This window comes from Panthera pardus, unplaced genomic scaffold (assembly GCF_024362965.1).
Source record: "Panthera pardus isolate Hobbes unplaced genomic scaffold, ASM2436296v1 HiC_scaffold_15, whole genome shotgun sequence".
Classification (NCBI taxonomy): Eukaryota; Metazoa; Chordata; class Mammalia; order Carnivora; family Felidae; genus Panthera; species Panthera pardus.
The window spans coordinates 20,482,855-20,495,144 of NW_026526710.1; the positions used below are offsets into that span (position 1 = coordinate 20,482,855).

Below are 12,290 nucleotides of genomic sequence, written 5' to 3' on the forward strand. Positions count from 1 at the left end.
GGATACAGGCTGGGGAGGCACCTAAATATCCTACGAGGCACAAGAAAGTGCCCCCAAGAGACAATTATCCAATCCCAAAAGTCAATGAAGCCTAGATGACAGAATCAAAACCAATATGACTTTTTATACCTCAGGGTTTTTTTTCAAATTTTTTAAACATTTATTTATTATTGAGAGACAGAGCATGAGCATGGGAGAGGCAGAGAGAGAAGGAGACACAGAATCTGAAGGAGGCTCCAGGCTCTGAGCTGTCAGCACAGAGCCCGATGCATGGCTTGAACTCACAAATCCAGCCAGATCATGACCTGAGCTGAAGTCAGACGCTCAACTGACTGAGCCACCCAGGCGCCCCTCAGGTTTTTGTTTTTGTTTTTGTTTTTAACAAATGTACTCGAATGAGTAAATACAATGTGTCTAAAACTTATTGAGTAGGAGAACGGGTTTGAGTTGGTCAGACCTGGGTTCAAATTCTGATTCTGTCATTGCTGGGAAGGTGACTTTGGACAAGGTGCTTCAGCTCTTTGCCTCTTATTCCTTCACTAGTAAAATAGGGATATTTTGCTCAAGAGGGGAGGTTTAAATGAGAGAACTCGTGTAAGTGCTTAGCCCTGTGCCCAGCATGCAGTGAGTGATGAACAATAAATAGCTCCCACCAACATCACGACCATCAACCATCATGGGCATGGGATGGGAGGGAGAGTCAGCAGATTCATGATAAAGTTTAAGTAGATGGAGAATCAGAGTCAGGGGAGGGGTAGGAGAAGAAAGGAGAAAGAAAACAGTGTGACATCTGCTAAGACCGTACCGTGTGCTATCATTGGACCCTTTTACATAAAGCATCTCATTTAAGCCTCACTGCCACCCAATGATATTGGCTGCATCATATCTCCCTTCCCCATTTTACAGATGAGGAAACTGAGGTCCTGTAATGTTAACCTAGCTGCCCAAGCTCTCTGACTCCAATCCGGTTCTCTTTCCCACCTTGCAGCAAGCTGAAGGGTGTCTCCCCAAAACTCATATCCACTGGGAACCTCAGAGTGTGACCTCTTTGGAAACACATCTTTACAGATGTAATTAGTCAAGACGAGGTCATACGGGATTAGGGTGGGTCTTAAATCCAATGACTAGTGTTCTTTTTTTTTTTTTTTTGAAGTGTATTTAATTATTTGGAGAGGAAGAGAGAGAGAGAGAGAGAGAGAGAGAGAGCGCATATGAGCAGGGGAGGTGCAGAGGGAGAGGGAAAGAGACAGAATCTCAGGCAGGCTTTGTGATGTCAGTGCACAGAGCTTGGTGCAGGGTTTGATCCCACGACGGTATGATCATGACCTGAGCTGAAATCAAGTGTTGGCTGCTTAACTGACTGAGCCACCCAGGTGCCCCCCAATGGACTAGTGTTCTTATAAGAAGAGGAGAGGTCATGGAGGGAGAGAGGAGAAGAAGGTCATGTGAACACAGAGGCAGAGGTTAATGTCATGTTGCCACGGCCAAAGAACACCCAGAGCTGCCAGAAATTGTAAGAGGAAGAAAGGATTCTCCCTTAACGCCTTCAGGGGGACTGCGACCCTGCCAACACCTTGATTTTAGACTCTGGCCTCCAGAATGGTGAGATCATAAATTTCCACTGTTTTGAGACAACGGGTTTTGGGTAATTCGTTACAGAAGCTCTAAGAAGCTAATACACACCCTTCTCCCCACACGAGTTAAAGCAATTATTTGAGGGAATGAGAAAGAGAGAGAGACGTAATGTGTCTGCCCTATGCAGGTGGCAGATAGGTAGGAGCCGAAGAAGAGCGAGGGCAGCTGTAGAGGAGAGCAGGTTCAGGGTGGGAGGAAGGGATTTTGTGGCTGGCACTCAGGTCAAGAAACAACACGACGTTGGGTCCTTTCATGCTGGAGTAGAACACTTGAGGTGATAAGAGGCAGATGACCAAAGGCAGAAGGATCTACAGAGGCTCTGGGAAGGAGCTGGGATTTGGTCCTGAAGCCAGTGGAGAGCCGTGGAAGATTTCTCAGCAAGAAGAGTAACCCAGTAAGACGTGTCCCTTCTGGAAAGATCTTCTGCAGGGATGAGTGAGGGTGGAGGGAAAGTGGGGAGACAAGTTGGAAGGTAACTGTGGAGCCCCAGACCAGAGGGAATGGGGCTTAAATAAAGACAGAGGAAGCAAGGACAGGACTGGAAGGGATGGATGTTTTTGTAAATACCCAAGTAAGGTAAAACAGCAGGCCTGGCCGCTAAACTGTGTGAGCCAGAGAGAGAGACAGGCCACTGGGATCTCTAGCGTGGGTCACTGGGGAAAGCAAGCAGAAGTCCAACCTATGTTTTTCCAGACCTGGGGAACTTTTGAAAAAGACCGTTGACTCAGGGGAAAGTTCAGGGTAGGGAGTCAGGCCAAGGTGCTAGGGGGTAAACCCAACAGGTGCGGCCTCCCAAACAGAAGCATGTGCTGCAAAGCAGGCAGAGAGTAGGGCTCCCTGTCACCAGGAGCCTTTTCAGCTGCCCTTGACCTCCCTTGGTAACCCTGTCCTGGGGCTGAGGTGGTTTCCCCTGGGCTCTGTAACTATTGAAAAACAGCAGGACATAAATCCACGGATGAGCTGTCTCATCGCTCCCATGACAAAGGGACTTGAATGATTTGAAGCCAGAATATTCTTTTTCCCCATAATGGCTCCTGGAGTCGCCAGGAATAGTACATTTACTAAAATTAATGGCAAAACCTCATTTTTCTTTTTTCCGGGAAGAGAAGTTCCATCGGCTGGGTAATTGATCCTGATCTGGACGTGCCGGTGTGCCAGCCAGGGGTGTAAATCATTCACGCGAAACAACTCACAGCCCTTTAAACCAACACCAACAGTGACAAATGGAGCAGGCTGGGACACGCGGAAGGGGACACGAAAGGGAGATCCATCAACATCCTTCCCACTTCTCCCCAGGGCCCAGAAGGTGGGATCTTTTGGGGGGTGTCCCCCAGCAGAGCAGGATTTTTCAGCCAGATTGGGCTGAAAGGGCAGGGCTGTGTCATGGTGACAGCTTTAGAGCTGGACACACGGGGACACCCATCCTACCTCTGTCACTCCCAACTCTGCAGCCCTGGACAAAGCCCCTCACATGCGTGCCCCTCCATCTTCTCCACCTGCTGGACTTGACATGTACATGAAAAAAAGCCATGTCTGCAAAGGGCCTAAGCACAGAATGTCCAGTGAATGAATGAATGCACGCATGCTTGGTCTGGGGAGTTAGAAAAATTCATCCTAGGGGCGCCTGTGTGGCTCAGTCGATTGAGTGTCTGACTTCGGCTCAGGTCATGATCTCATGGTTCGTGAGTTTGAGCCTCCCCCATTGGGCTCTGCGCTGACAGCTCGGAGCCTGGAGCCTGTTTCAGACTCCGTGTCTCCCTCTCTCTCTGCCCCTCCCCTGCTTGCTCTCTCTCTCTCTCTCTCACAAAAATAAAAATAAACATTAAAAAATTTTTTCAAAAAGTTAAAAAAAAAAAAAGAAAATTCATTCTATCTCTCCCAGGCAGATTTGAACTTAAAACATGGAAAACGAAAGGAGCAATGCTTTACTCAAAGGAATGGCTGGCAGTGACAGTCAGCTGGCCTTCTAAGAATCCCCCCAAACCCCAGTGCACAGACACCTTGCTTTGCCTGTAAAAGCTCTGAGGGCCCATCACAGAGGGATACATGAAATACATGAATAATGGCCTTTGCGATCTCTCTCTAGTCCGTGTGAGCTCCTTAAGGGCAAAAGTGTGCCTTGTTTCCTACAGCCCATGCGAAAACCTAAGCATACCTCTTGCATGAAGGAAAGAACCGGAACCGTGACTGCCTTGCAGGCTTTTGGTGAAGTTGGTTAGGCAACACATGAGCAGCCGTCCCCTCGTCTCACAGGGAGCGGACGGAGGAAGGCACGCGCATGAACCTGGAGAGGTGAGGTCACAGCCAAGAAGCCTGGGGACGCTCCAGGACACCACACTGATGGGGCGGGCGGGGGGGATTGGGGTGCTTACCATCAGGGCGCCCCCCCCCCAAGATGCATTTGGTGGGCACTGTGAGCGTCTACAAAGCAGAGGCTTTCCGATTCTCCCAGCTCCCCACCGAGGCCCACCCCTCGTGCCACGCCCACAATTGGTGCCACGCCCACAGTTGGTGCTGGATAGCCAGATGTTGGTGAATAAATGGTAACAAGAAATTACGACATCCTCTCCTCTCCCAGTGGAAATATCCCAGGGCCCACAGGCAAGGAGCGTATTTGAAGGCAAGTAGGTTAGTGCGTTTGGGATGTCCACTGTTAGGAAGCGTCTGCCAGCCTGACACTGTCCTTTGAGCCTTGCTAATCCACAGAGGCACGAAAGAAACAAGCTGTGCGGGGTCACGGTAAGAACACACCGGCTAAGCAGGAACACGCCCTCCTTTCCCGGGGTGGCCCCCAAAACCCGAAAAGCCTCCTAGAACCCGGCAATGTGACCTTATTTGGAAAAAGTCTCTTCGTAGACATAATTAAGGTAAGGATCTCAAGATAAAATCCACCTAGATTTAGGGATGAGCCCTAAAGCCAATTACAGGTGTCCTTCGAAGAAAAAAGGCAGACGAATATTTGAGACACACATCCACGGAGAAGGCAAATACTGGAGAGATGTGGCCACAAGCCCGGGAATGCCTGGAGCCACGAGAATTTGGAAGGACAGAGAAGGATTCTCCTCCACAACCTTCAGTGGGAGTGCTGGTGCTGCTAATACTGTCATTTCAGGCCTTTGACTTTCGGGATGGTGCTAGAATAAACTCCTGTTGTTTGAAGCCAGTGAGGTTTTGGTACTTTGCTAAGGCAGCCCTAGAAAATACCCTGCCCAACCACAGACACACCAAAACAAAGAGCAGAATTCGTCTTGGTAAATTTATGTAGCATCTTGCAATCGGAAAGCGGAGAACCATACAGGTCTCATTTCAGCAAACACACAAGCTTTGTGTTTTACAGTTTTTTGTTTGTTTTCATTTTGGTTCCTATATGGGGGGGTGGGGAGTGCACTATAATCTTTTCAGCATTTCAGGGCCTTTAAAGATCTTAAGCTGGGGTGCCTGGGTGGTTCAGCCTGTTAAGCATCCAAATTCGGCTCAGGTCATGATCTCACGGTTCGTGGGCTCGAGCCCCACATCAGGCTCATTGCTGTCAGCATGTTAGCGCAGAGCCTGGAGCCTGCCTCGGATTCTGTGTCTCCCTCTCTCTCTGCCCCTTCCCTGCTCTCACTCTCTCTGTGTCTCTCAAAAATAAATAAACGTTAAAAAAAATTTTTTTTAAAAGATCTTAAGTTGTCCCTGGAAATGGGGATAGAGAACAGGAAAGTGAGAAGAGAAGGAGGGAAAGGAGTGAGAGGGAGAACAGGAGAGCAGAGAGAAGGGGAAGACAGCCACTATCTGATCTGGCCAGCACGCCTGGGGGTCTGGCCGGTTAAAGAAGACATCAGAGAAGATGGGCTGGGATGTTCTCTCGCTTCCAGCCAGACATGGCAGGTGGGGAACTCAGCTGCATGAGAAACAGGGCTGGTGAATGAGGAAGTCATTCTGTCAACTGGAGGAAAGAGCCTTTCTCTCTCCCTGGCCATGGGAGGCGGGGAAACTGCCAGTTATGGGGCTTGGGGTTTGTCTGGGAACCTGGGTCTCTGTGCGGAGCCTCACCTCCCCCCACACAACAGCCTGCCTGATGGCTTGTCAAGGGCAAAGCTTATGAGAGTGACACCAGCCGTGGCAGGCAGTGGCCCGAGAAATATACTCGCTGCAGGCGGACAAGTGGGCGAGACCTGTCACAAAACCAGAATGGACAGGGTGGGAAGAGATAAAGACCGTGATTTAGGGATCTTCTGGCCAAGCCTTGGCAGGTGGTGGGTTGTCTCAGTGAAGGCTCTATGGTGGCAGGCAAAGGGGGTGCCAGATGTCTCCCGGGTCACAGAAGCAGAAACCTGGAGCTCTAGGGACATCAGACCTCATGGGGAAAAGGAGAAGCCAGCTCTCTGAGATGCCCTGTGATCCATGCAGGGAACCATTCTTAGAAAAATACAGTGCATGATGGGAGAAACCTTCCCATGGGGCAAGATACAAATTCTTACCTTTTTTCCCCTTTTATCTCCCTATGAAATTTAATAAAATGCCAAACTCTACATTTTATTTATTTTTATTTTTTTATTATTTTACTTTCTTCTTTTTTTTTTTTTTTTTTGGTCAGGATAGGAGACAAATTTTTAAATCACACCAGGGAGCAGAGCATGGCTTAGTCAATGAAAACACAGACTACAGAGTTGGACAAGCCTGGGTTCGAATTCTTACTCGTGTGTGTGTAACCTTGGGCAAGTGTATGTACCACTCTGAGCCTCCATTTGGCGTGCTGCTGTCCCCTTGCCTCAGTTTCCCCAGCTGCTAAGTGGAGATAAGAATAGTACCTACCTGGAAGTACTTTTATCTTTGTTGTTGCTGTTATTAGCCCAGAAACAGCTCTGACAGTTCCTAGATGTGACATTAGACTAGTTATCTCACCCCTTTGGAGCCTCAGTTTCCTCATATGTAAAATGGGGATAATAATTCTGACTTCACAGGGCTGTTATGAGGATTTTATGATATGGGTGTTAAGACGTGATGCAAGCTGGGCATTTAGTCAATGTTGATGCCTTCCTCTTCCCACGAGGCTTTCCTGCCTTTGGAGTGGAAAGCATGAGGCAGGAAAAGAAAGGCTGGAATCTGACATGTACACGTGCTGGACGGCCCATCCAGCAGCAGTGAATGCCATTGGCCCACTTTGGGCCGCCCCCAGGCTCTGCAGCCAATAGCAGCGTGGATCCTCCTCCCGGCCCCTTCTGGTGTCTCCCTGCTTCCCAAAGGCCCGAGACCTGCCCCAGGGGGCTCCGATTCAGCAGGCAGCGGGCACGACTGCGCCCGAAACCCTCCATCCCTCCATCGCAGGAGAGCCAGCGTTGGGCACTCACCAGCTCCATGCACCTGCGGCTGGCCTCCGCCTCCCGCCGCACCAGCTCTTCCATGTCCGCCTTCAGCTCCTCCAGGCGCCGCTGGTAATACTGGCTGCTCTCCCGCTGCTGGGACTCGGACTTGGCCGCCTGCGTGAGCTCCTCGCCCATCTTGATCAGGCTGTCCCGAAGCCGGATCACCAGGACCTGGAGGCAGGCGGTGTGGAGAGCACACGTGCACCGTGGAGTTAGAGGCCAGGCGCCCGAGACAGGGGGCTCCGGCAAGAGAAATCCTTTGCTGAGTCTCCCTGACCTTGTATAAGGTAATCAGGACGACAATCCCGAGTTCTGATACCGAAACAAATAATTTATGTTAAAAACCTAGCAAATGAGGGGCGCCTGGGTGGCTCAGCTGGTTGAGTGACGGACTCTTGATTTTCGGCTCGGGTCATGAGATTCTCTTTCTCCCTCTCCTGCTTGTGCTCTCTCTCTCTCAAAATAAATAAATAAACTTAAAAAAAACCTAGCAAATGATAATTGCTATTCAGAGAGGCAGCCTAGCATACAGCTGAGCACCCTGGCTTTGAATATGCCCTAGGTTCAATCCCCCAACTGCCTGTTCCTGGCTGTGTGACCTTAGGCAGGTTATTTAACCTCTCTGAGAGACAGAGATGATGACAGTATTTATGTCCTAGGGATCATGTCAGACTTGAAAACGTTAAGTTCTGCAGAAGGCTTAGTTCAGTGCCTGGCACATAGAACATTCTAGATAAGAGTTGGGGATTATTTAAAATTTTTTTTAATGTTTATTTACTTTTGAGACAGAGACAGAGCATGAATGGGGGAGGGTCAGAGGGAGAGAGAGACACAGAATCTGAAACAGGCTCCAGGCTCGGAGCTGTCAGCACAGAGCCCGACACGGGGCTCGAACTCACGGACCGCGAGATAACAACCTGAGCCAAAGTCGGACGCTCAAATCGACTGAGCCACCCGGGCGCCCCAAAAGTTGGGAATTATTACTATTTACAGCAGCCCCCATCATTTTACGAAGATGTGCAGTGGGGAGAACACTACACTGGGAAATCAAAACCCCTTCCCTAGTATGGATTTTGGTCTCCCAATTTGTAAAGTGAGGAGGTTTTGGTCAAACAAGGTCCCTTGAGCCTCAGCTCTAATGTTTTATGGCTTTTTTCCCTTTCCAGGGGGAAAAGCCAAGAGGACACAATGAAAAAATAGAAGAGAGCTGTGGGCATCACCAGTGCTACAGAAAACAAACCCAAGGGCTGTTCTGCAGAATTCATTAGTTGGCCAACATGCCTGCAGCCAATCGATTCTGATGGGCAAATACTCGAGTGTTGACCTAAAAGGGAGCCCACATGAATATTTCAGGTCCTTGAGCAAGACGCTGAGCCCCTCTCCAGATCTGAGACTGAATCATGGTTTAGAAGATCATGGTTTAGAAGAAAAGCGTTACAATTCAATTGCCCTTCGCCTTTCAAATGGAGTTTGGTAACAATTTCAAAGGGTGGGGGGGGGGGGGTGTTAAAAGGAAGAAGAATAGTTCTCAAAAGGTGTCCCCGAGGCCTGGAATTCTACTAAATTCAAGTCACAACAGCAGAGGGGAAAGGGAATTTGGATATGGAATCTGCCACATAAAGGGTTTTTTAAAATCATAGTTTTATTTTATTTTCTGCTATCGCTTGACTATGCTAGATTCAAGCAAACGGATATAGCCTGACATTATATAAACTTAAAGCGTAGTAGATCAAAGTTCCATGGTGATCTGCAGAGACGATTATGCCTCGAGGGATCCCTTGAGCAGCTCCGAGAAGCTCTGAGGGTCAAGGCAAAGAAGGATCTTTCTCCATTCTTCATACATCGCACACAGCCTTCTTAGAGACAAAGTGCCCAACGGGGGATTGGAAGAATGGCTCAAAGTGAGGAACGCAGCCTCAGCCTCGCATTTCTAGATGGACCATCGTCCGGTGGCTAAGCCAGCTGACTGCGGAGAAATTACAGCCTGGGACCAGGGGAGAGTGATGATCCCCGGTCCATCTACTCCTGTCACTGACACTAAACGGCTTTATCTTGAACAGGTCCCTCGACCTCTCTGCCGACACCTTGTAGTTCATTCGATGAGGCCTATCCTACCTTCCCTACGGGGCTGTGGCGAACATCCAGGGGAGTGGCTAATGACAAACAACTTTGACAGTGGTGACGTCCATGTCGCTGGCCTGCAGAGCTAAATGTGAATGTTGTCACTGAATCTCACCCCAGCCCATCCACGTCTTACCTGCCCCGCTCAAGGTCCAGCATCAATGTCACCTCCTCCTGGAGGCCTCCCTGATTCCTCAGCTTGAAAAGACCTCGTTGCCCCCCAAACCTCACAGCCCTCTGTCCATATTATGGGTATTTATGTACCTATTTTACTCACATCTCCTACAAAACTCCATGTTTCTGAAAAGCAGAATCTGCTTTGTACATCTGTCTTTCATGTGCCTAAAACAGAGCCTGGTACACGCTAGGTGCAAAATAAATTTCTGCTCAAAGTGAGTGTTGGGTGCATAAGTGCATGAGTGGTCAGATGGGGACAGGCAGAACGGGACTGATGGATAAAAACACGGACAGAGGGGTCAAGGTCTGAAGAAAGGGAAAGAACAGAGGGAGAGAAGAAAGCATGGAGAAAGGAAGGAAGAAAAGACATAAGGAGGGTGATGGATGGAATGATGGCATATGGACGTGGATGGAGATACATGAGGTGGGTAGGCTGGATGGATAGTTATCTGTGGGACCGTGTGGTTGAAGGAAGGCAGAAAGGAGGGAATGGGGGAAGCAACACGGATGAGAGACGGGTGAGGAATGTGTATCCAGAGAAAGGCATGAGTGGATGGAGGGACGGTCAGAGGACGGAGGGAGCTTACACGAAAGCCCCACGGCTCTAGGCACGAGCAATATTTACATGTCCGAGCATACCTCAAATCTCTTAATCTGCACTTTCTGGAACTCCGTCTTGTTCTCCAGGTCACAGATGACTGCCTCCTGCCTGCTGACAATGGCTCGATCCACGGTGGACTGTTCCAGGTACTCGATGCGCATCTGGGCCACCTGCAGCTGGGAACGAGCCCAAAAGATCCATTGGCCACCTGCTGGCCCTGAGTCCCAGAATGGAGACATATGCCGGACTCAGCCCCAGGCCCATTGCCACGGCCTCCTTCTTGGCTCTGGTGATACATGTTAAAGACACAAGTGCCAAGTGCCGATCCCCTCATGCCAGACCCTGCCCCTGCGTCTCAGATGCTGGAGGTGATGTTTCCTGTGTCTTCCGCGTCCAATACAAGACTCAGTCAGTGCTTTGCTTACCTCCTTTCCCTGCTCTGCTAAGGGGGCAAAGCCAGCGTGTGAGCCGCGAGCTTCAGCACCCAAGGACGCAACCAAAAGTGGGCTTGGGAGCCAAGCATATATACCAGACTTCAAAGCCAGGCTCTGCCACTCTCCAGCCGGATGCACCTGGGCAGGCCGGTTCCCTTCCATGAGCTCATTCTTTCTTTCTTTTTCTCTTTCTTTCTTTCTTTCTTTCTTTCTTTCTTTCTTTCTTTTGTCTGAGGATTGAAGGCGATTAGTGCCTGGTATATGATAAATACCCAACAGATGCCTACTGCTGCTATTATTTTTCTGGTATTTGGTATTACTCATCCCCATGGACATTTGCTTGAGGCTCTGTCATTTCGATAGAAACTCTAAGCAGGCACAGGCGACAGACCTTAGAAGTGCTTTGAGAATCCCATGGATGATAGCAGCCCTAGCTAATGAGTGAAATTCAGGGGTGTTTGGAGGAAATAAGGCTTCAAAGGAAGATTTCACAAAGGACAATGGTCCTGTCTTGCACAGACCGTCCCTTTCCCCTTGGAACCATTTCTTGGAGGGGGAAACTCTTGCACTGAATGGCTGATGAGTTTCACTGCACAGGGCGTCTTTGGATGCCACACTGGCATGAGCAAAAGTCAGCGGTGTGTGTGTGTGTGTGTGTGTGTGCCTGCTGGGATCGTTCTCAACTCCTTTGGTGCACAACCGAAGTTGAGTGAATGGATGAATGAATGAGTGAGTGACAGTTTCCAGGATCCAAACTGGGAGGTCCCAGAGGGAACCCTTCCTTTCGTCTCCGCACTGTGGCGGCTCTGAGCACATACTTGTTCTTGAAGTTTCTGTTTCTCCTTCTTGGCTTCCTCCAGCTGCAGCTGTAGTTCTTGGATCTGCCCAATGTCAGTAGCAGACTGGTGAGACAAAAAAAAAAAAAAATGTCACCTTGAGGCTTTGCGGGGAAACTACTGCTGGAAATCCCTTCTCCCCACCCCCAGATGTCTAAGACTCTCAGAACCTGTGACACAATGGCTCGTTCCAGAAAGTTACTGCTCACATCCTTCCGACATTGTTCGTCTCAATGTCCGCTGAGTCACTCCCGTTATATAAGCCGATGGCTTTGGTCAACTGCCGGCATGCTGTTCTATACCCTTGAGAGCCCAGACAGAAATGGGCTGGCCACAGCGGTAGGGCCAGATACTGAGGGAAGAGAACTCTTGCGTGTCAAGTGACTGGGATTCTAGACTTGGCCTTGCCCGCTCTGCACCTCAGTATCCCCATCTATAAAATGGGCTGATAGTCTCTGCTTAGCTCCTCCACGTAGGGTTTGTTCAGAGATTAAATGCGGTGGAGACTATAAAGATCCTTTAAAAAAAAAAAGTAGAACCAAACTGTTAAGCATGATTATCTCCGAAGAGAGGGATTCCAGGGGGAAGGCAGACCCCTCACTTTCTATTTCCTGCATGTTATGTATTATGTAAATTATTTATAATGCGCATAGGAGTACACTGCTTTTATAACTGATCACATGAAGAAATTTCCCTTCTGACCCCAAATAGGTGTGATTCACAAAGGTAGAAGATGGCATAGGCTATTTTGGTGATGGCTGTTTTAATGTTGATGAAATATATCAGTGGTTATTACCGTTATTTCTTGTTTAGCAGAAATTCCCAAGGATCCCATCTTGGGAGGATGCACCTGAAGCCTGGTAGGCACTGTACCACGGGTCTCCTCTGGGGTACAATGTGGGGATGATGCTCATTACTCCTGGAGGGGCTATCTTCCCCGTGATGCAGATCAGAAATCTGCCAGGGATGCCCTCACTCATCTGTCAGCTCCACCCCCAAGCCTCTGCCGTGCCCCAGCCTGCCACTATGCCTCCTGATTGCCTCCTGGGTCCATCCCTCGCCCATGTCCACTCTGCCTCCCCAGTACAAGCCAGCTACAGTCTTCATTCATTCACCAGCTGTTTACTGGGTGCCCTAT

General features: G+C 49.3%; 1 protein-coding gene across 3 annotated transcripts in view; it reads right to left on the minus strand.

The window, feature by feature from the left end:
• The window catches only part of MYO18B (myosin XVIIIB), a 258,324-nt gene that overhangs the window by 65,124 nt on the left and 180,910 nt on the right, over positions 1-12,290 (minus strand). For all 3 annotated transcript variants that reach the window (XM_053902225.1, XM_053902226.1, XM_053902227.1), the window contains 3 exons: positions 11,135-11,218; positions 9,921-10,058; positions 6,969-7,154 (listed from right to left, as the gene is read on the minus strand). In XM_053902225.1, coding sequence (XP_053758200.1) covers positions 6,969-7,154; positions 9,921-10,058; positions 11,135-11,218 — 408 coding nt within the window. The remainder of the gene's footprint in view (positions 1-6,968; positions 7,155-9,920; positions 10,059-11,134; positions 11,219-12,290) is intronic.